We start from the raw sequence: 24,986 nt of genomic DNA on the forward strand, positions 1-24,986 counted from the left end.
TTGACAACTCATACAGTGTGTCACTAACACAACTTGAGACATGACACTCTTATATGATTAAATGTAGTCTTTAGTGAAATGGGGTTATGGGGAGCTGAGAAATCATTTAATTGATAAAGTCCTTGAACAAGATTTGAGTGGATATAGATACCTTCATTTTTGCATGAATTCCAATGGGAACAAAAAGGAAGAAAAACCTTACCACTGGACACTTCTTGTATTTGACATTGAACTTGATGAGTGGAGACATTACAATTCTTTAAGGCCAAGAGACAACAGAAAAGATCATTACCTTAAGGATGCAAAAAAGGTTGTAAGTGCTTTGCATCATATTAACAGTAATTTTTTGCTGTGTTTTATTCTTGAATTTAATCGTGACCCAACAATTATGCAATGATGTTAGATAACATATGTGGATAGCAAGTTAGCCAACAAAACGAAGAGAGGTAGAAGAAAGTTTTCAAACTTGGTTTCGGTGAAAGATAGTCCACAACAACACCCAACATCGTAAGTATTTCACGCTACTATTACATGCTTGAATTGGTAGTTTTCAAATTTGACTAAATCTAACAAGATATTGATTTTTATTTAACAGTGTTGATTGTGAGATTATTGTATGTTATATCATGCGCCAAATCATAAGAGATGAGCCTATTGCAAATTCTATGGAAGATGATGAAATTAACAATTTTCGAGCGTCAATAATGCATCAATTTTTGAATGATTATCCAAAAGCATGGACTGAGGAACACTTCAACCTCAAAAAAAAAAAAAATGGGCAAGAGCTAAGACCTCAAGGATGACAATGTGGACAAGTTCTGGGGAACTACTGTGAATGATTTTTGTAATTTTGGTTTTTGTAAATGAAAGAACGGTAAAAAAGTAATTGTAAATGAAAGAACACTAAAAGAGTATTAGATAGTAGATGTTATGTCTATTGTTCTAGTAAATTTTACTGTGGTTTGGTGATTAATACATTATTATAAAAGGATATTTGTTTTGACTGGGAATGAATGTTGCTATGGATAAAATACAATGATACAGGTAGAGGCTTAAATTTTTTTTGACTGAATGTTGCTATGAATTTTGCTTTGATTGGGAATGTAAGTGGAATGAATGTTGCTATGAATGTTGTTTTGACTGGGAATGAATGTTGATGATATATGTAGTTGTGTTGTTAGATTTTTTTTTGCACAAAGATTGCCTGATGATCATCAGGGGAGTTTGTGTGTTGTGGATTTTGGTGCAGGTTGGAAATGTTTTTCTAAGGGGACTAACATATTTTCTGAAATAAAGTAAAATTTTACTTTGAAATGAAGTAAAATTTTACTATTTTACTTTATATTCTGAAAGATGAGTAAATTGTTGCACTCTGAATCTAAAAGTAAAATTTTACTCTGAAATAAGAGTAAAATGTTACCAGAAAAATCTAAAAATAAAATTTTACTCTGTATAAAAGTAAAATTTTACTCTGAAATAAGAATAAAATGTTACACTCTGAATTTAAGAGCAAAATGTTACAGCCGGAATAAGTAAAATTTTACTCTATATGAAAGTAAAATTTTACTCTGTACAAAAGTAAAATTTTACTCTGTATGAAAGTAAAATTTTACTCTGATGGGCGAGTAAAATTTGGACTCTAAATCTAAAAGTAAAATTTTACTTTTGTACAAAAGTAAAATTTTACTCTATATGAAAATAAAAGTTTACTTTGAAGGGCGGGTAAAATTTGGACTCTAAATCTAAAAGCAAAATGTTACTCTGCACTAAAGTAAAATTTTACCTTCCATAAAAGTAAAATTTTACTCTGAAATAAGGTAAAATTTTAATGTAAAAGTAACATTTTACTCTAAACATAGTAAAATTTTACTGTGAAACCACAGGCTCATCACACCCATAGACAACCATTCAACGACAAAACAAATCTGAAACTAGAACAGACAACCATTCAAGAACATAATAAAAATGTCTTTTATTGCAATGTCTCCTTACAAATCTAGTCTAAAAGACTATACTATTATTGCTATGGACTACTTATTGCAGAAGAACTGCATTATTTTCATACTTTTATTACAAAATCAATAATGTCTTTCACAACAATGCCTCCTTACAAGTCTTTCTATTATGATCGTACTTCTTGCATCTACCACACTGTACTCGTCTTATCTTCTCACCCCTAGATGGGATCATATTCTTCCTTGGCCTACCAGGTGGCTTTCTACAAATTGGAGGAAGGACAACAAGATCATCCATAGCTACATGAGGTTTCTCAACAGTGGGTATTGGATAAATGGCCTCAGCATAGCAATCTTTGAACTTGCTAGTGTAATAAAATGGTTCCACATGTGCATACAAATCACCTCCGCTCTTTTGGATAGCAGTCGCCGCGTGAGCACAAAGAAATCCATTCAATTGCCATTGGTAACATGAGCAAGTTCTATTCAAGAGGTCAACGCTAACCGATGGCCGGGATTGAACCTCAAAAACATGATCACTTGAACGACTAACCAACCAAGTTCTTTCACTTTTAAGAGCATTTACTAATGTTGAATCCATCTTCGGACAAAGAAAAGTATTCCATTTCTTAGCTTGTTCTCTCCTTCTTGACATCAAATCCATGATCTTCAACCTAATTGAATCAATCATCTTTGTAGTGGGCAAATGGCGAGCTTGACAGATCCATGAATTGAAAGACTCTGCCACATTCGAGTGCATTTCACTGTATTTTTGTCCTTTAAAATGTGCATTAGTCCACTTGTCATAGGGCAAATTGGATAGAAACCCACAAACGATCCCTTTTCCCTCATCTTGTAATTCTTTCAAGCACTAATTAAATCATTCCACTGTCGGAGCGTAAGCACACAAAGAAAAAAAAAAAACTATTCTACTCCTGAAAGTATTGCTGAAACTTGGACCAGAGAACCTATCTTTCAAATTGGCCTTCAAGTGTTGGAGACAAAAATAATGGTAAGCAGTAGGTAAAACCTTGGGTAAAGCCTCCAAAAGTCCAGCGTTCCAATCAGATATGAAGGTAATTGGTCTTTCATCCAATAATATATTCGACGAATGCATAAAAAACCAGTCCCAACTGTCTGTAGTCTCTGTATCGACAATTGCCATTGCAAGAGGGAAAAAACCTGAAAAATAACATTTTACAATTAGTAAGTATATTAAATGAAAAGGACAAATATAGTAGATTTTTACTCTGAATAACAGTAATATGTTAATCTGAGAACAAGTAACTTGTTACTTTGGAATAAACTATAGTAATATCTACCTTGATCCCCATCCTTCACTGTAGCTTTTAACAAGGTGCCCTTATATTTCCCCTTCAGAAAAGTTTCATCAATAAACAATAGAGGACGACAATGCCTAAACCCTTGAATGGAAGCATTAAATGCAACAAAAAACCTCTTGAACCGTCCACTATGATGGTTATAGTCAAGACGCAAATAGCTACCAGGATTTGTGTTCATCACAATATCCATATACCATCGAATCTCATCATAAGACATAGAGAAATCTCCAAAAGTAGTAGTCCTAGCTTTCTCAACTCCTAACCAAGCGTGATTGTACGTAATAGTGGGCCCGTATTGATCTGTAAATTGACGCACAACATCAATTGGATGAGTTTGGGGATTCCCACAAACTTCATTAACGATCAAACTTGCAACCAAATTTGAACTCATCCTTGAGTTTTTAGAAGTGCGAACTGCAGCTCCACAAGTATGCTCATCATGTAGAGTCCTAATGTAGAAAAAATTATTAGCACTTTCTAGAGATGCATGTACTCGCCATAAACAAGCTTTCGACTCCCGCATTAAACACACAGCAGTGACCCGACACTTCTCATTCTTCGCATACACAAACTCAAATCCTATCTCAATGGCATATTTACATAATGCAGTCCGGAAATCCTTTGCACCTCCAATAAATCTTTGACCTACATGAGTAATTCCATTCACCCATCCACAAGACAACAAAGTCCTTTCTTCATGTTGACAAAACATAGGGAGTAAATCCATTTCATCATTAGTAATGTTGGATCCAGTAGCGTCCCTTGATTCTCTAACTCCATGTTTTTCATTTGAAATGCCCATTTCAGTAATAGTCACATCAACCTGGTCAACACCAAGGGGATAAACAAGCGACAACATATTCTGAAAATTAGAATCATCATCAATCATGCATTACGAATGTCCAAGCAAACAATACGATAACAGTATGTAACCACTATTGTCAAACTTCTTCACAACTTAAGAAATCAGTTAAATCCTTCAACGTGTAGTTTGACACAACCTTGAACACAATGGTACGATCACCATACTTGCATAACAACATAAGAGGTGGAACCATTTTACAAATCTGCAATCAATTAATAGTAAAATTTTACTGTCACTATCAAAGTAAAATTTTACTATCACTATCAAAGTAAAATTTTACTGTCACTACAATTTGTGTTTAGTTTGAATTGAAAATTTTTTACTGTGGTTTAGTGTAACATTGTATTATATTTTAGAGTTAATTTTTACTATTTAGTTTGCCAAAGATTAACAACTTATACAGTGAGTCACCAACACAACTTGAAACATGAATCTAAAAGTAAAATTTTACTCTGCATAAAAGTAAAATTTTACTCTGATATAGGAGTAAAATGTTACAAAAGGAATCTAAAAGTAAAATTTTACTCTGCACAAAAGTAAAATTTTACAAAAGGAATCTAAAAGTAAAATTTTATTCTGCATAAAAGTAAAATTTTGCTCTGCATAAAAGTAAAATTTTACTCTGATATAGGAGTAAAATGTTACAAAAGGAATCTAAAAGTAAAATTTTATTCTGCATAAAAGTAAAATTTTACTCTGATATAGGAGTAAAATGTTACAAAAGGAATGTAAAAGTAAAATTTTATTCTGCATAAAAGTAAAATTTTACTCTGCATAAGAGTAAAATTTTACTCTGAATCTAAGAATAAAATGTTGCGGACTGAATTTGAAAGTAAAATTTATTCTGTATAAAAGTAAAATTTTACTCTGATATAGGAGAAAAATGTTACAAAAGGAATCTAAAAGTAAAATTTTATTCTGCATAAAAGTAAAATTTTACTCTGAATCTAAGAGTAAAATGTTGCGGCCTGAATTTTAAAGTAAAATTTTACTCTGTATAAAAATAAAATTTTACTCTCATTGTAAACAGAGCAATCGAACCAGAGTAAAATTTTACTCTGATATAGGAGTAAAATGTTACAAAAGGAATCTAAAAGTAAAATTTTATTCTGCATAAAAGTAAAATTTTACTCTGCATAAAAGTAAAATTTTACTCTGGATCTAAGAGTAAAATGTTGCGGCCTGAATTTGAAAGTAAAATTTTACTCTGTATAAAAGTAAAATTTTATTCTCATTGTAAACAGAGCAATCGAACCAGAGTAAAATTTTACTCTGATTCTTTGAAACAAAAGGCACAGCAATAGAACCAGAGTAAAATTTTACTCTGATTCTGTCAAACGAAATCAGATCAAACACAACAAAAATAAATCAAAAAAAAAAAACAAAAACAAAGAAAATTAATTAACAAATCAACAAACTTAATTGAGAAGAAAAACTTCTACAACTCGATCAACAATCACAAATCTCAATGAAACTCTCGTTTAATTGAGAGTGTTGATCATCGGCCACCAAGTGAGATCAGCTGCGAGATCTTCAGATTTAGAGATCGTCTTCTCGATTTTGTGAGGTATGATCGATTTGGAGATCGCCTTTATCGTCTTCATCGGCTGCGAGCTCATATTTCAAATTTTTGATACGTATGATACTATATACATAAGGGCAATATTGTGATAAAAAAAAATAAAAATTATAAAATGTCCTTATTAAGGTAGGCATTTCCTACTCAGGGGCTTTTTGAAAGAAAATTAATTAAATTATCCTCTATCCTAATAAAAAGGCGCAAAAGGGAGGTTTCACCAAAAATCCCTAAAACAAAAGGCAATATTTGGTTTTTAAAAAGTAGTGGGCCTCATCTGATAATTCAACTTTTGTTTGGGTTGGCTGACCTGGTCAGTATACAAATCCAATCACCATTTTACTTCAATAACCCAACATCGAATCTAGCTGAACATGACTGGGTCAGAATCTACAACATCACTATATTATTTAAATTATATCATTTTATTTAAATTATTTTTTCATCAAATTACTTTAAACTTAACTCATATTTAGGTCTCGTTTAGAAACATGCTAATTTAGTAACTTTTTGACTATTTAGCTAAAATATGAGCTAAAAAAAATTAGTATGTTTGGGATAATTTTTTGACTTTTTACGAAAAGATGTGCAAAAAGTAGAGAAAAAAAGAATTTTTGACTTTTTGGTATGAGTTGTTAGCTTTTTGGCAAATGTAGTAATTTTTTGATTTTTTGGCTAAAAATGAAGGTTCCCAAACGAGGCCTTAATCCATATTTCATAAAAAGTCAAAAGGTACACTTATTTAGATCATCTCAAACCATCCCTTAGATTTTTTTTTTTTTTTTTTGTGAGATGTTGTTTATGAATTTTTTTTAATATATATATATATATATTTTGGGTATGAAAAACGTGAATAATTAATGTGTTTGATTTATGATTTTAAATATATATATTTTTAGTTTTTGACTTCTTTTAATATTTTTTAGCCTAAAGGTTAATGTCGAACAAGACCTAAATCTTATTATTGAAATAAATGAAAAAATTGAATAAAAAAAAGAAATAAATAAAAAAATTATTGGATGGCGGGATTCGTTCAGCTTGGTATAGTGTTACTTGTGACATTGTCTATTTGATAATATCTAGGAGTATCATGATTTTTTTGTCTCGTTATTAAATTTTGCTCTAAATTTTTGTAAAAATTTTATTTTTTAGGTCTACGTAGTTTGGAAATATCTAAATAGTAAATTTTTAGTCTTTGAAAAAAATTTGTAAAAAGATATTAAAGACAAAAAAAATAAAAAACAATTTATATATTTTTGTCTTTTGCTCATTAGTGTAGTAGGATTTAAAATTGAAAAGTTTTAAAACTTTATTTAACAAAAAGTTTACTAAATATGAAAAAAAAAAATCAACAAAAAAAAGCTAAAAAAGAAATTGACAACCCAATTTGAATAATCAGGAATTCTACGTGCACAAATTTTTTATTATAAAGTACATACATATCAAATCACTAAAAATGAATTTTGTAGTGAATTCATAGTTTGTAAACTACGCAGTCAAGAGAGAAATTGCTCTCTCTAAACCTTTTACTTGCTTCTAAGACTTTCGTTTTTTGAGCGCCGTTTGGGAGGGGGGAGAGAGAGGGGGGCTCAGGCCTCTGGCCGCCTCTCTCCTCATCTCTACCCCTTTCTTTCTTCCGTTCCCTCTGCCATCTCTGGTCAATAAGCTTTGGAAGCTTTGCTTTCCATCTTCTCCCTCCTTGTGAGGTATTTTTCCCCTTATGGTGGATTTTTGTGTGTTTTTCTTCATTTCCTCTTCCCCTCTGCTTACCCCAGTCGAAGCCTTCACCAGATTCGTCGTCCTCCTCCTCTTAGCTTCACACTAGCACCGCCACCACCACATCGTCACCAAATCTTCCACCTCTCACTGGATCTACGGCCTCCACCATCTGGCCTTCTAGGTTCTTCTCCTCCAACTCGTTTGGTGTAGATCTGGGACAGATCTACTACCGATCCGGTTTGCGGTTGAGTTATGGTATTCTTTTTGTGTTATGTTTTATTTTGGTGTGATTTTGTTTCTAGAATCCATTTGTGCCTAGTGTTGCTTACCCACATTGTGGTTGTAATATATGATCTATCATCGACATGCGACATGCTCAGTACGAGCACAAGCATTGTTGTGCAGCTGGGTATTCTTCATAGGTTTACTCTTGTTTTTTCTTTGATTTTCATTTTTCCTTTGATGGTGTAAGATTATGTTGGATGGATTCATATCCTTGTAAGTGCCGTTTGGCTACTTTAATGGAAATTACTCTTCTGATCAAAAAAAAAAAAAAAAGAGAGAGAGAGAGAGAGAGAGAGAGAGAAACTATTCATTTTTGTGGATAACCAAATAAAAAAATGAAAAAATTATTGACAAAACCTTTTCATTTTTGTAAACCAGCAAAAAAAAAAAAAAAGAAAAAAAAAAAAAAAGAGAGAGAGAAGGTTTTCCAAGAAGAGCCCACTTCATTGTTATATCCCAAACCCAATTGTATAATTGGACTTTTCAAATTTGAGGTACAACAAAAAGGCAACATTGATAATCCATCTTTTATTTGGGTTTAGCCTATTTGTTTTTCTGACCTGGTCAGTATACAAATCCAATCCACCATTCTATTATTTTTTTTGTTTTAGAACCCAACATTTGACTCCAGATGCATAATAAGGCATTTTTTACTGTATTTATTGACTTGTTTTAGAAGGTTAAGTTATTATGTTTGAGAAAAGTATAATAGGAAATTTTTTACTGTGTTATATTAGAGTGTTACGTTTGAAAAAAAAATACACTAAGAAATTTTTTAGTGTTATATTAATTGGAGTGTTATGGTTAAGAAAAGTATACTTAGGAGTCTATGTTAAATGTTATATTATTACGTTTGAGAAAAATATGATAAGAAATTTTTTAGTGTGTTATATTAGAGTGTTATGTTGAAAAAAACACATTAAATAATTTTTTTAAAGTATTACGTTTAGTAATTTTAATATTATGAGAAAATTCACACTTATCATTTAACACGTGACACATATATATATTTATGTTTTATGAAATTCATACTAAAATAAGACATTTGAGTAGATAAAAAAAAGAAAAAAGAAGAGAAGATCAAATAGTACATAACATAATTTATTTGTTATTTATTGACACAAAATAATAAAAAAGAATGTACCGTACCAAACAGGAAAAAAGAATGAAATAATGATGATAAGATTTAAAGCCGCCAGACTCAAACCAAGTAATAGTGGGGTTGTATATTTCTAGTTTGGAGTTAACAAAAATGTTGAAGATTTTAAAAATTTTATCAGAATTTTTATTAAATATTTTACATAAATATAGAATTTACATAAAATTCACATAATATAAATCTCTCATTTATATAAAATATTTAATAAAAATTTTAATAAAATTTTAAAGACATCTAAACTTACTTTTGAGTTAAGGTCTCGTTTGGGAACATGCTAATTTAGTAACTTTTTAGTTAATTGGCTAAAAAGGTAGGTAAAATTTTTTTATATGTTTGGGATAACTTTTTGACTAATTACGAAAAGTTGTGTAAAAAGTAGAGAGAAACTGTAATTGTTGATTTTTTGATATAACTAATTGACTAATTAATTAATTTAATAATTTTTTGACTAATTAACTAAAAAGGTAACATCCCAAACGAGGCTTAATTCACGTTATGGGTATTAGTCGTGCGATTTACTGTTGGTTGTCTCTATTTGCTTGACTTTGACAACATGATGGGCTTTTTTTATTTTCTTTTTGAATGAGTAAAGTTTTGTCAGCCTCCGTTTGGGAAGTGGGTTGGCTTTTTGACTTTTTGGTTTTTTGGCTATTTTAGCCTGTGCTATTTTAGCCTGGTTTGGGAAGGGCTTTTTGGCTTTTTGGCTTTTTTGACTTTTTTTGTGAGAGAGGATTGTAATGATTATGGGTTGGATTTGATATTTTATTTTTTGTGGCTAGCCTATTTTGTTTTTTGTGGCTATTTTAGCCAAAAAAGCCTGGGCTTTTTCTTCCCAAACAGATTATTATTAGGGGTGAGAATGGTCCGGATTGAATTGGATTGGGGTAAAATTAGAATTAATTTGTTATTTATGATTTTTGAAAAATTAGAACCAATTTAATCGGTTTAAATCATGGAACCAATCCAAACCAATCCATTTAAATACGGATTAGATCGGTTTAGGAACACAAATTCACATAATTAAATAACAAATATATATATATATATATATATATATAATACTTTAATTTCATAAAAATATAAACATAGCGCTGTATCAGTTCCACAATAGCAATATGTTTTTCTATAATAGTGACATACTGTTCTAGAATTTAAACAAACATAAGAAAACTGGTTTCACCCTAAGTATTTAGACCACTACAAATTAAAACTAAAAACTAACAAACAAAAGTAATAAAATAAGAAATTATACGGTTTTAGGTTTGAGTTTAGATTTTATATAGAATAAGAGAAGATACTATGGGGGAAGATATATAATAAAAATATAGACTATTTGTATACGGTCCGGATCGGTTCCAATCCGGAACCATGGGGTTCAATCCGGAACCAATCCGTGGACTACGGATTTTTAATTCTTCAATCCGGAACCGAACCGCGGATTCAAAAAACCAATCCAAACCTATCGGATTGGACTGAACTGGATCGGATTACGGATTTCACATATTCTTTGCTTAGTCCTAATTATTTTTATTATTAAGGTAAATTATAAATATATATATATATATTTTAATTTATTTAAAATATAAATTATTTTTTTATAATTTTAAAAATTCCTTCTCGCTCTTTAAGTTTCTAATTACATAACAAATAGTCCACTTTTATTAAAAAATTATCAAGTTAAATAATAATTTAGATAATTTTATTATATTGAAAAATAATTAAAATTTTTAATTTTTTTTGTTAATTCTCTTAAATAAAAAATTTAAAAAAATTATTTGTAATTTTTAAACTATAAAGACTAATTCATATTTTAAATAAATTTTAGGGGTGTATTAATAATTTACTCTTATTATATTATTATTAATAAGGTTATTATCAGGGAGTCACTATTTTCATTTAATTTTATTCCAAGTATACTCATTTTTATATATAATAAGAGTGTATATATATATATATATATATATTTAAAATAAGAAAAAATTACTTATAAATCCCATTTTGAGAAATGATGATCCATTTAGTCCCAAAGATTTTTTTATAAACCAATTAGTCCTATTTATTTTGGAAGGTAGATTTAATATATTATTTAAAAATTAGATTTACGGTTATACCTTTATTTCCATTATGTTTCCTTTTCTTTTTCTTCTTTTGTGCTAGAAAGGTCATGTACACAATCTATGATAATCAAATTTGTGATAAATTTTTATTTTGGAATCTTTTTTATTTAGAAAATATTTTAAAAGGAATACAAAAATGACTTGAAACATGAGATTCCTTAAACATTCCAAAAGAATGTGAAAATTTTCAAACATTTTAAAAGGAGTACAAAAATCTCTTAGTAAACTTTGGGCAGAAATATAATTTCAAACCTTAACATTCCAATATAGCACTCAAACGTAAACTCCAATGTAATACTTAAAAAAAAAAAAAATTGTGTACTTCTTCCAAACATAACACTCCAATATAACATTTCAAAAAATTCTTAATATAATACTCCAATGTAATGAAAAAAAAAAAAACTCATTGTTGTACTTTTCTCAAACGTAACACTCTAATATAATATTTCAAAAAAGGATATGAGATTCTTCAAACCATTCCAAAAGGATATGGAATTCTTCAAATCATTTCAAAAAGAGTACAAAAATTCCTTAGTAAGTTTTGAGCAAATGTATAATTTCAAATTCTAAGTGTTACATTTGAAAAAATTACATTAAATTTTTTTTTAGTATTTTTGTGTGTTATATTGATGTGTTACGTTTGGGATTACATTGATTGGAGTGTTATGTTCGGGGGAAAGTATACAAATGAGTTTTTTTTTGTGCGTTATATTGGAGTATTACGTTTGAAAAAAGTATAATAATGAGTTTTTCTGAAGTGTTACGTCGTTTGGGAATAGAGTTTTTTAATATGTTATATTGGAGTATTACGTTAGAATGTTACGTTATTGGAGTGTCACATTTTTGTTAGTAATGTGAGATTTGTTCTAGGAGGAAAAATCCAAATTCTTTATAATGTGAATTGGTCAAATATGTAATTTTACATTTAGAGAAATCAATTTTTATCCCTAAAAAATTAAACCCAAACATATAAATGATTACCTTTTTGTATAATTTTAATAGGATTTTAAAATTTATATAAAAAAGATTAAATAATTTACAAAATTATATTTTAAAATTTATTAGTATTCACTCTTAAAATAGCGTAGAGTGAAATATCGACTCCCTATTATTATTACCTAGAGCTGCTGGATAGCTCTAATTAGAGCACCATCCGTACAACTCTAATGAGTTGTCATGGAAAAAAAAAAAAAATAAAGAAAAAAGAAAGTGTAGTAGAAGATAAAAAAAGAGGGAGAAAATGACAAATTAAAACTCTTTTAAAACTTCTTTTTTAGAGGTATGAATCATTTTTCTATTATTACCAATTTTAATGGATCAATCGGTTCAGTGTAGAGTCCCAATTCACATCATCCTGCGCCTAACTAACGCAATGTATCAACTCATTAGTTAGTGTTTTAAAAAAGCCTAATCTATGAATTGACTTTCTTGTAATTTTTGACGTTTTATATTTTTTATGAGATAGCCTTATTTGGTTTGATTTTGAGAAAAATATTTTAATTTTTTTTTAAAAAAATAAAAATTAATTTGATAAAAATAAATATCAAAATAATATTTTTAAATTTTTACAAAATTTTTTTTGGCCCTTGAAAAGATAAAGTTATGTAAAAATGATAAGTATTTTTTTTATTTTTTTTTATTTCTTTACCAAATTAATTATCATTTTTTAAAAAAAATTCTGCATTTTTTTTTTCTGAAAACCAACCAAACATGACTAGATTTGAGATTTTATTTTTTATTTTATAATTTTATTGAAAATCATGAATTAGTAAGATGTTTGATTTTTTTGATTTAACTTAAAAGTCAAGTTTGCCAAACGGCCTAAGGGGTTGGCATTCTCTGAAGTTCAAATTTGAGGGAACTTGTGGGATTTAAGAGGCATATTACATGTCCTGTTTTGATGTCCCTAAGCCATTATAATAATCACAACTTTTTATTTTATTGTATTTATCTCCAAAAAATTAGATGGTCTATTTTTAAAAATATATATTTTTATTTTTTTCGGATACAAATGCTATAAAATATAAAAGGTTACGATTACCAAATAAACCTAATTTTTTTATTACCTACCAAAAAAAAAAAACTTAATTTTTATTATGAATATTAGTATGAAGGACTTTACAAAATGAACGATTTAAATTATTGAAAAATGATCCATGGTAAGCTGACATGCCCCTTGAACTTGAGAAACTTAACCCATTAAGCCTTCGTTTAACATGCCAAGCTTCTTGATTTTTTGACTATTTTAGTCACAAAAAAAAAAATTTTTTTTAGTCCAATAAGACAAAATATCACATCCAAACCATAATTATTTTATTTTTTCTCTCACAAAAGTCAAAAAAGTCAAAAAATTTATCTTAAACGAGACTTTTTTAGCCCTAAACTAAAATAGCCAAAAAATCAAAAAATTAACGCACATCCTAAATGCACCCTAATTATTCAATTGTTTACTAAGGTTCTCCTTCAATTGGGTAAGATTAGTATTGCCTTTGGATCGGAGAAGAAAATTGTGGAGAAAAAAAAACAAAAGAAAAAATAAGTGACTTTTTTTTCAATATTTTATTTAATTTTATTTTCTCTTTACAAATCTCCCTTTAAATAGTCGCTATATGGTTATATCATTTTTAACAATTTTTTAACTATTTAATGTCTCGTTTGTCAATTATATATTTTAGTTATAACGTTACCATAAGTTGTTACATTATTCTCTCTACTTTTCTGTACATTATTTTGTAAAAAATCAAAAAATTACTAGAATAATTTGTTTTCAAACGCGACCTAAGTTATAGAAAGTTAGACTATTTAGCTATTACTTTTTTAGATGACAATTATGAAAGAAAAAAAAAAACTTTTTAAACAAGTTTCATCTTTGCTTGACAATTGTTAACAAAATTCACATTTCTCTTCGATTTTTTTTTTAATTTCTATTTTTATTATATTATATTATATATATATTTTTTCTAACATTCTTAGAAACAACTTTATTCTAAAAAAGTAGAATGCAAAAAATTAGTAAAAAGACAAATGCCAAATCTAGCCACAGTCTAGGCGTTCATACTCACGTGATGTTGTTGTACTAATGCTATATAGAAAAATAGTTTTCAGAATTTAATTTTCAGAAAATTTTATTTTATTTTTATTGATTTTTTTTAATATTTTAAGAATTTTTTTTTTAATTTTTAGACACACCTAACATAAATACATTTAAAAAAAATAATATTTATGAAAAAAATCTTTAATTTTTTTTCCTAAATACCAAAAATATAAAAATTCAGTACATTTTTTATATTTTTGTGTATTTATTAAAATATTTTACTATTTAGATACATTCAAGTAAAGTGCATCTAAAAAAAGTAAAAAAAATTACTTAAAATTTTAAAATATTCATTAAAAATAAAAGAATATGAAAAACAAAAAAATTAATTTACAAAAAATTAAATTCAAAAAATTGAAGCTAAACATACTGTTAATTTTTAATACACACGATGTGTGTATTTTAAATGACTAATAATAAAAATAAATAATAATGAATTTAATATTATAATAAGTATGTTGTTCAAATGATTAGTATATTCTTAATAAAATTTAAGATTTTGGATTCAAAACTTACTTACGCTCTCTATAATAATAATAAGATATTGGACTTTTTGTATATAATTCCACATTCAATTTAATATAATTTTAAAAAAAAAATTATCTCAAATAATAACAAAAGTTTTTTTTTTTGTTACAGGAAAATTCTCTTCCTCTCCCGCAGGTCTAAGACAACGCCCCTTGTAGAGATTATCAAGGTGCCTTGCTGTTCGTTATAAATAAGAGACTATAACTTGAGAACTTGTCCCGACCTCTCAAAATAAATTTTGCTTAATTCAGGACTAGCGTAACGGGAGAGTATTGAACCCACATCAAGTGTTGCGGTAGCAATAATTTGAAACTAATCTCCTAACAAACTATTCTACACTCAAAAGATTAACCTAAAAAAATTTAAATTTGAAACCTAAAATTTTAACCTCAAACCTTTACCAAGTGCGTTACATCCCATGGGTTAAAACAAAAGGGTCTGATTAGGCTAATGAGATGTTTCAGTCCATTGCTAGTAAAAAAACAAAAGGAGATGCTTTCAATCCAACCCACTCTGATAGCAATTACGATAGCAAATTATGGTGCTGGCGTCTGAGAAGAGTATAATCCAAAATTTCCAAATTTAAGGGGTCCTACAAAATTCTAAAAGCACATTACATAGATCTAGCCCCTAGCTAGGACCACATTAATTCACAACTGACAATCTTACGCAATAGGTGATACAAAATATATAAATTTATTACTTGGTGATGTTTATCATAGAGATAATTGAAAGTGTTTATAGATACATAATTAATTATAAAATATTTATTAAGAATGTGTATTTTAATGGACTTCATTTTTGAGGATACTTGTGGATCCATTGTATTCACATGTTCATTCTTAATAATTTATTATAATTTAATTTTATGTATGTAAATATTTTGGTTCAGTCCTATAAATATGTTATATTCTTAAATAATCAACAATATTATGCAACCCAAAATAGTACCTTCAAAATTATCTAAGAAACGATATATGCAAATCAAATTTAATTTAGGTGTGACCATGTCATATCAAATTTGAATCTACACTATACATTTATTTTCAAATAGCATAGTCAAATGAATCACGAGGAGTTAATCAAATGGTGAAGATTTGAATGTTAGATATGAAGTCTTCAGTTTGAGTCCTTTCAAAGGACCATTAAAGATTTATCCAATTGTTAACTTTAAGATTTTGAAATTAGACGAGTACATTCAAATTAACCCAGACACTCAATTATAAAATAAAAATAAAAATAAAAAATGAATAGCCAACTAACAACCTTGCCTAATTTAACTCCAGATTTGGCAAAAATAAATTGTAACAAGTGAAAAATTACCTTAACTTTTCCGATTAGGCATCTCTAATTTAGCTCTAAACCTTTGAAATGATCAACGCAATACTCTGTCTCAATTTGTTTGTCTATTTTAATATTTTAGATATCTCAAAAAATTATTTATATATTTTAATTTATTCTTTTTTTTTTTTAACGATTTTGAAGACATTATCAACATCTAATTGATATATTTTAATTTGTAAAAAAAAATGTAAATTTTTTATTTTAAAAAATATATTATTTATTTAAAGAACACGAATATAAAAAATAGGCAATCAAATTAGAATAGAGAGAGTATATGCTATGATGATATGGAAGACGAGAAGAACGGAAGCACAAGGCCGCAAACTAACGATGCTTTAATATTGTGCACGTGTGAGTTGTGACACTGAGGCTCCGTTTGGGAAGTGGGTTAATTTTTTCGCTTTTTAATTTTTTGGTTATTTTAATATGAGACTAAAAAGCCTGGTTTAAGAAGGACTTTTTGACTTTTTTGACTTTTTTTGTGAAAGAAAAGTATAATAATTATGAGTTAGATTTGATATTTTATTTTTTGTGACTATTTTAGTCCCTAACCCACCAAAACCAACTTCCCAAACAACGTTCCCATTAATTTTCTTTAAAGACAAACACAGGACATGCAAAAGAAAGTCAAAGAGTTCCAAAGCCATCGCATTGATCATCCAGGTGCATTGGATACCAACTTCGGTCTCCATCGAAGGTTCTTCAACACGTGGCATAATTCCCCCAACAGGATCTTCCACGTGGCAACTTATGACCCGTCCTTTTTGCAAAACCTAGGACTCCATTTTTTCACCCATATAAAATGACACATACTTAGCATACTTTGTCATATGTGAAAAGAATTTAAAAACCATGGAAGAGGACTTCAAGAGTAAGGATGAGAAAGGAGGAGATGTCAAGTATAGAGGTGTTCGGAGGCGACCATGGGGAAAGTTTGCTGCTGAAATACGTGACTCAGCCAGACACGGAGCACGTGTCTGGCTAGGAACGTTTAACACGGCAGAGGAGGCGGCTAGGGCCTATGACCGAGCCGCCTATGCCATGAGGGGTCATTTATCCATTCTTAATTTTCCTGAGGAATACAACTTACCAAGAGGTGGATCCTCCGCTATGTCTTCATCTTCTTCATCATCATCATCATCATCTTCGTCTTCAGCAACATGTACGGGTGAGCATGGAAAGCAAGTGTTTGAATTTGAGTACTATGATGACAAATTGTTGGAGGAGCTTCTTGAAAGTGGAGAGAAAAAGAACAAGAGACAGTGAGGTTTGTGGTCATTTAGGCCTTAAGAGTTCCTACCGACATAAGTTTTCTTATCAATCCTTTCTTTCTCTCTCTTATGTTATTTTCAAATTTGCTAAGTGGATATAATGTATGAGGATAAGATTGGAGTACAATGTTGATATTGTTCTATTTATAGTTAATAAATATTGGAATATAAAATCGGACACAAACATTAGATGGATATAGGATATTTATGAGTGAGCTCACCAACAAATATCTTGTACAATTTTTTCAATATATTTATTTTCTATGTCTGATTTTGTAATTTTAAACTTATGAATCAAAAAATACCTAGACTTCAACACTATCATTGGTTGTCTATTAGTGTTTGTTAAAGCATGTATGCATATTGGAGGATAGACATCAATTAAGGGTTGATTTGTCAAAAGTTTCCAACAATATAGAGATGCCTTAGAGGTTTGATGTCTTTGCTTTTTTGGGATGGTGCATGTCCTGGTCCTTTTCATCTAAGCAATGGGGTTCCTTTTAAGTTTTGTCATGTGGGGAAGTAACAATAGACATGTGGTCCATGATTGTTGCATAGGTTGACTTCGTTTTCAGATTTTATTCCGCTTGAGGAGCGGATTGAGGGCTACACATTTTGGAACAAAGTATTCAAAATAGTGTTGTAATTTTAAAATGTGTGGAATAGATTTACTTTCAGTGTAATTTAAATGACATAAAATTTAAATCTGCAATATGAATTTAATTTCTAAGCAACTTTTTTAATTTTTTTAAGTACATTTAAAGAAGAAGAAGACGGGAGAGGAGGAGGGCATATGACGGGATCTAGGAAAGGAAGAGGGTTTTGCGACTAGGGTTTCGAAGGAGTAGGGTGGTGGCAGTGGTGGCCACGACTAGGGCTTTGTTTGCTAAAATGGCAAGGGAAGGAGTGGGGGTCATCAGGGAAGGATGATGAGCTTGATGGTGGTTGGAAGCAGGGTGAATAAAGGAATAAGAGGATAAAGGAGACTTGAGAGAGTGGATAATAAGATGGATGCTAGGTTGTAGGATGTAAGTTATCTTGTATAATGTGAGTCAAATGAAAATGATGTGTGTTTTATTATATGAATTAGGTTATTCAAAATTGTAAAATTACTTTTTTGCCAATAAAATTAAACTTCCTTCATTATTGATTCAAATAGATGTCTCCAATTCAACTATATGAATGGAAATATAAAGCTCTCTCAATTAAATAGATAGAATTAAGGAAGACTTATTTATAAGTCATTTTTCAGACACTTATGATAGGTTAAGTCGTGTGTAATTTCTTATAGAGTCTTAAGTCCTATTTAGATATGAATGTATTCCACAAGATCGAACACAAACATTAGATGGATATAGGATATTTATGAGTGAGCCCACCAACAAATATCTTGTACAATTTTTTCAGTATATTTATTTTCTATGTCTGATTTTGTAATTCTAAACTTATGAATTAAAAAATACCTAGACTTCAACACTAATCATTTTGCTGTCTACTAGTGTTTGTTAAAGCATGTATGCATACTGGAGGATAGACATCAATTAAGGGTTGATTTGTCAAAAGTTTCCAACCATATAGAGATGCCTTGGAGGTTTGATGTCTTTGCTTTTTTGGGATGGTGCATGTCCTGGTCCTTTTCATCTAAGCAATTGGGTTCCTTTTAAGTTTTGTCATGTGGGGAAGTGACAATAGACAAGTGTTCATGTGGTCCATGATTGTTGCATAGGTTGACTTCGTTTTCAGATTTTATTCCGCTTGAGGAACTGATTGAGGGCTACACATATTGGAACAAAGTATTCAAAATAGTGTCATAATTTTAAAATGTGTGGAATATATTTACTTTCAGTGTAATTTAAATGACATAAAATTTAAATCTACAATATGAATTTAATTTCTAAGCAACTTTTTTAATTTTTTTTTAATGTTAGAGGAGGAGGGCATATGACGGGATCTAGGAAAGGAAGAGGGTTTTGCGACTAGGGTTTCGAAGGAGTAGGGTGGTGGTAGTGGTGGTCATGACTAGGGTTTTGTTTGCTAAAATGGCAAGAGAAGGAGTGGGGGTCATCAGGGAAGGATGATGAGCTTGATGGTGGTTGGAAGCAGGGTGAATAAAGGAATAAGAGGATAAAGGAGACTTGAGAGAGTGGATAATAAGATGGATGTTAGGTTGTAGGATGTAAGTTATCTTGTATAATGTGAGTCAAATGATGTGTGTTTTATTATATGAATTAGGTTATTCAAATTGTAAAATTACTTTTTTGCTAATAAAATTAAACTTCCTTCATTATTGATTCAAATAGATGTCTCCAATTCAACTATATGAATGGAAATATAAAGCTCTCTCAATTAAATAGATAGAATTAAGGGAGATTTATTTATAAGTCATTTTTCAGACACTTATGATAGGTTAAGTCCTGTATAATTTCTTATAGAGTCTCAAGTCCTATTTAGATAAGAATGTATTCCATAAGATCCTAAATAAACGTAACGTGACGTGATACTTACATAAACGTAACGTAACGTGACACCTACATAAACGTAACGTAACGTGACACCTATATAAACGTAACGTAACGTTACGTTTCGCAAACTTAATGAGTTTTTATTTTTTTAAATTCAATGTGAAAATGTTGCTGGTTTATGTTGGTATCACGTTATGTTTCATATAAATATGATCTATGACAACATTCAAATTGAATGTTGCCATAGATCATTGGTGTCACGTTACGTTTATGTAGGTGTCACGTTACGTTACGTTTATGTAAATATGATCTATGGTAATATTCAATTTCCTATATAGGAAATTGAATGTAAGTATAGACCATAGGTGTCACGTTACGTTTATGTAGGTGTCACGTTACGCTACGTTTATGTAGATATGATCTATGGTAACATGCAATTTCCTATATAGAAAATTGCATGTTACCATAGATCATAGGTGTTACGGTACGTTTATGTAGGTGTCACGTTACGTATAGGTGTCACGTTTCGTTTATGTAGGTGTCACGTTACGTTACGTTTATATAGATATGATTTATGGTAACATTCAATTTCCTATATGCGGTTTTACTATTATTTATGATATTAACAACTAATATTGAGGGTAAATGTGTCAACAAACTTTCCACAGGACTTATGGGAACATAAGTTTTTTAATAGGACCATATGTAGCATAAGTCTCCCTAATAGGACTTATAAATAAATTTTCCTAGAATTAATAGTATACAAATTAAATAAATAATAATAATAATTAAGGAAATAAAAATAAAATTAACCATTTAAAAATCCTCGAAAGGAAGTAAGGCACCACCGAACCAGGGACGTTGTGAAGCTCCCCTAGTGTGGCTATTTCGTTTATCAGGAAATGTTAAAAATATAAAAATTAAAGTTGTCTCTCAAATATCAAAATTAAAATTGAGAATAGGTGATGGATTTTTTGTTTGACCCTAGTTGTCCATTTAATAATTAAAATACTTGCACATAGATTTTAATTTAAATCTCATTACTTATTAAATAATTAAAATATTTACACGTATTTAACTTTCTTATCGATAGCAACTTGGCCATATGTGATCATAGTTTTTTTATTTTTTAATATTTGGGTTGGGCTTCACTGAAGAGTCATGTCTGGGCTTATGGGACCCATCCCATGTTCTATTTTAATAATCTAAATTATTTATTTTATAAATTCATTCATATATATTATGCATGAAAAAAATTAGTAACATGACTCGTGGTAGGTCCACAGACATGGACATCACTCTCCAATCTTAGATCTGGATTGGATAGAAGCCAAACTTTTTTTTATTTTGTATACTTGATAGAAAGGAATAAGGAAAGGGGTGCGTCATTATCCTATCGGTAAATTCAAACCTAGATTTCATATTTGATAGGGACCATATTATTTCATGTGAGCGGCATGAATATAAATAATAAAATTGTTGATCTCTCCAACAGCTATGGGTCCATACTTGTGAGTGTGGCTGAGTTTTGTATACCTAACACTGGTTAAGATAGCAATCATATTTTCTACAATCACCTGGAAGATGAAATTAGTGCAGGTAAGCTTAATGAATTGGCTAAAATTTTGGAAAATAAATTGCAATTATATGAAAACTAATTAAGTGACACTTAGGAAATCTCCCAACGAAATTAGTGAAATTTATCAGACTTCTCTCAACCCCATTTTATATATTTTTTATCAGCAAAAGATAAATTTGTTAATGTAATCAAAACTCAAATCAATATATTAAAGTTTGAAAGCCCATGTGAAAGAAGCATTAAAATAGTCATATCCCGACTATGCTGGCACATGAGACACTAACCAATCATCTGCAACATCAAGGCATGAAACACCCAAGAACATGTTAGCAAGCTACCAACAAAGGACTAAACCAGAAAAACAAACATCTGACAATTATGAAGATTATAACAAAACCTAAAACAATTCATAACCTGTTTAATCATATACTATGAAAATCAAGAATTTGAGGTGGTTGCAATTCTATCAAAAGATTGTGTTTAAAAAGTTTCTATCAAAAGAATTTGAGGTGGTTGCAATTCTATCAAAACATTCCATCAAAAGACTGGGAAAGAAAAAATTGTGTTTAAAAATATTTTCGAACCAAATTACTAGGAATTATACACTTTCAAATCAAGCAAAATTGTACAGACAAACGAATTATTTTATTCACCATTTTTAGTCACCAAATGTGTTTTTTTTTTTTTTTGGGTGTTGTTGTTGCAGTGTTCACATATAAAACACAATTTTTTGTAATTACAAGAAAATTTCCCAATTCTATGTTTTATTAACAAACAAACAAATGAAAAAAAGAAGAAAAATAAATGCAAGTTCGCTTCTACTGGACAAGAATCTTAAGGCATGATCGACCAACTACGAATGTTTTGACATAGAAGAATAATTTAGGTGAGAGCTTCTTCTATGCTTCTATGATCTTCTCTACGTTTTTTATTTTTTTTATTTTTTAGCTATAGTTTGAGTTAGGAGGAGTCTTGTTTGGGAATGCATGTGTTTATAAAATAGAAGACAATAACCAAAAGATGGAAAGTTCATTATCCTGGAAAAATAAACCAATAGAGAAATTTCAATGAAATTAAATAGAATTTGAAAGGAAGAAAACTAGATACTCATAATAGCCAATGGTATATGTAGTAATTTTGGGTGCAAACTATAGAAACTCCTTCACCTACCATGTGCCATACACATGTAAGTGACAACGTGTACATGTTTAGTCTCAATAGATCGAGTGTTAAGAACTTGAAACATATAAAATATGCCTAAACCCTAAATTTCATCACTATGAAGCTTGCTAACTTGATGTTTCCATGGAGGGTTTTGCCTTGACATTGTTCCCCGTGAGATTAAAATGCCTTAAGCTAGTCCTATTGACAGAGAGCTCGTCATTGAACTTCACAAGAATCAACAGACAATCCTAACCACCTAAATGAATTATGACAAATACCTAATGACGTTTTCAAATATTGTGAATATTTGATATAGTTAATTATAGTCATGTACTCACCTTCTATTCTTGTATTACAATTAGAGTATACATTATTTCAATTTGAGCTCTATACTTTGAATTCTTCACTACCTCTCTCTTTTTCTTTTTCTGTTCTTTTCCTTCTTTTTCGTGTTGGTTGAATTGCTCTACCTTTCTCTAAGTCATCCCTTTTATGTTCAATACTTCTGAAATATTTTGTCAATCTCCAATAAACCATAGATTTGGCATATGTCTAATGAAAAATGATAACCAGCACAGAAATCGGACAAATAATTCCTATGGACGGACAAAATTTCATGAGATTTATCGGTAAGGCCTACTTCTGAAAAATCCTATCCGTCTATTTGAATAATGTATCCCAATTATTTGTTCCATTTGTGTGCTAAGACGTTGAATAAACTGCAAACTTGAGCCACAATATCTGCATACTTGAATGGTTCAAGAAAATCATTCCTGCATAAAGACACTAAATTATCAACCATTCTTGAAACAATTTGATTTGATTTTATATTACTATTTTGGTTGTCATGCATGCAAATAATCATGGTCTCCTCTTGATCTGAACTTTCTGTTAAATCTTATTATGCAAATTATCCAATCATTGAATGCCATCTAGCAATGAATGTGCCATGAGATCCTTTTATGCAGATATGATAAATCTTCCATTGAAGAACTTGTAAGCAACTTTTAACAAGTTGTCAAATAATGTTATTAAACTTGAGATAAAAAGTTCTAAGCAGCACAAAGATACCATCCAATCTCAAAATTAGCATCGATCTCATATACTAATCTTGATTTTCTTTTCGATTTTTAGTAATTCGCCAATACAATATCAACCGAAGATTCAGAATATCGAAGAAAACATATTTCATTAAGAATGTTTTTTTTTTTTGTTCCACTTTTTACTATTAGTTTCTCTAATGTAATCTTCAAAAAAGTGTATATTTGTATACATATCCTACTATATGTATATGCTTTTAAGCCCTTTTACTATTTGATATCGCATCAAACAAATGTATCTTAACCTTTATTCTTGTCTTTGGATTCTTGATAAGTTTTCTAGAACAATGATCTTAGCATAAACAAGGATCCTAATAAAGTGATGATCCTCCCATTACTATGGCTTTAATCAAATTTCTGATTTTGATGCATCAGCTTGGCTTCAACACCGATTAACCCACAAACCCTAATTTACAAGAAACTAAGAATTAAATTTGAAGGGAACTCGAAATGAAAATAAAAATCAAATCAGATTAAAATAGGAATTTTGGATTTCTTCCCCTTTCCCTTGTATAGTAGTTTTTAACGAGTACGCTTCAGTAATGAAATTCAAATTTGAATTGGTTTTTATTTATGATAATGTGTAAGATCTTTCTTAGGATTCACATTTAGGGCTATAGCTCACTTTGTTTTTTTTGTTTTTTGTCTTTTGTTTTTCTGCATTTGTTTCTTCCTTGTGTAATGACTTCATTTCCATATGATTCGGGCCTACAAATACTATAATTTCATTTTCAGCGGTTTTCATAGGTTCATAAATGTGTTAGTAATTCATATTTTTTTGCTTAATGGTCTTTTTAGGACATGCATCGATTCTATTTGATCGTGACAGGTATTGTGATTTTGAGTTATATTTTGAAGATGTATTCCTCGGCTAGTACCTATGGCTTTAGAGATTTGGCATGTCTCTCATGTACTAATTTTCTTAAATTTTAATGTACTATATTTACATTATTATATATTAATGCATTGATTTTTTGATCCATGCTTTCGTTACTTTATTGTATTTTTTGGAAGTTCAATTCGTTTTTTTTGTTTTGTTTTGTTTTGTTTTTGGTTGTGATGACTAAAACCCCAACAATTAGGTCATTGCTCACCATTGTTTATTGTTCATCTTACTAATTAAATTCAAAATCAAAGTATGAAAACCAACAAGTTTCAACAACCTAAAACCAACAACAATACCAGGTTTAGGGAAATAGATTACATATATAAATATATTTCCACCAAACCAACTTCAAAAGTTTAAAAACATCAAGTTTCCAAAAATAGTACAGTGAAAGGGAAAAAAGAAAGTGCATTATACTTTCCTTTCCCTCATTCTTTCCAGGAAAACCAAATCAGGGAAGAACCCACAGAACAAGAAAAAAAAAAAAAAAGAAAAAGAGAGGAAAGACAAAAGAGGGAAAGGCAGTGAAACCTCGATGA

At 29.6% G+C, this 24,986-nt stretch overlaps 2 protein-coding genes across 2 annotated transcripts; one reads left to right on the forward strand and one right to left on the reverse strand.

Moving 5' to 3' along the window:
• Positions 1-2,091: 2,091 nt before the first annotated feature.
• On the reverse strand, positions 2,092-4,187 carry LOC114260604 (uncharacterized). Its single transcript, XM_082880577.1, has 3 exons — positions 3,278-4,187; positions 2,986-3,137; positions 2,092-2,826 (listed from the first exon to the last, which is right to left on the reverse strand). Exons 1-3 carry the CDS (start codon positions 4,185-4,187, stop codon positions 2,092-2,094), a joined length of 1,797 nt encoding a protein of 598 aa, XP_082736703.1.
• An 11,583-nt stretch (positions 4,188-15,770) lies between these two features.
• Positions 15,771-17,577, forward strand: LOC114260599 (Integrase-type DNA-binding superfamily protein). The gene has a single exon (XM_028200744.2). It carries the CDS (start codon positions 16,838-16,840, stop codon positions 17,249-17,251), a length of 414 nt encoding a protein of 137 aa, XP_028056545.2. The 5' UTR covers positions 15,771-16,837; the 3' UTR covers positions 17,252-17,577.
• Positions 17,578-24,986: the final 7,409 nt, after the last annotated feature.

This window comes from Camellia sinensis, chromosome 7, assembly GCF_055761805.1.
Source record: "Camellia sinensis isolate YWXY chromosome 7, ASM5576180v1, whole genome shotgun sequence".
Classification (NCBI taxonomy): domain Eukaryota; kingdom Viridiplantae; phylum Streptophyta; class Magnoliopsida; order Ericales; family Theaceae; genus Camellia; species Camellia sinensis.

Excerpts from the sequence above, each read along its gene's own strand:
- LOC114260604 (XM_082880577.1), bottom strand. The coding sequence starts at position 4,187 with ATGATTGATGATGATTCTAATTTTCAGAATATGTTGTCGCTTGTTTAT. Across the intron at positions 3,138-3,277 it reads AGTGAAGGATGGGGATCAAG|GTTTTTTCCCTCTTGCAATG; the intron begins GTAGATATTACT and ends GTTATTTTTCAG. Across the intron at positions 2,827-2,985 it reads TTTTGGAGGCTTTACCCAAG|TGCTTGAAAGAATTACAAGA; the intron begins GTTTTACCTACT and ends TGATTTAATTAG.
- LOC114260599 (XM_028200744.2), top strand. The coding sequence starts at position 16,838 with ATGGAAGAGGACTTCAAGAGTAAGGATGAGAAAGGAGGAGATGTCAAG.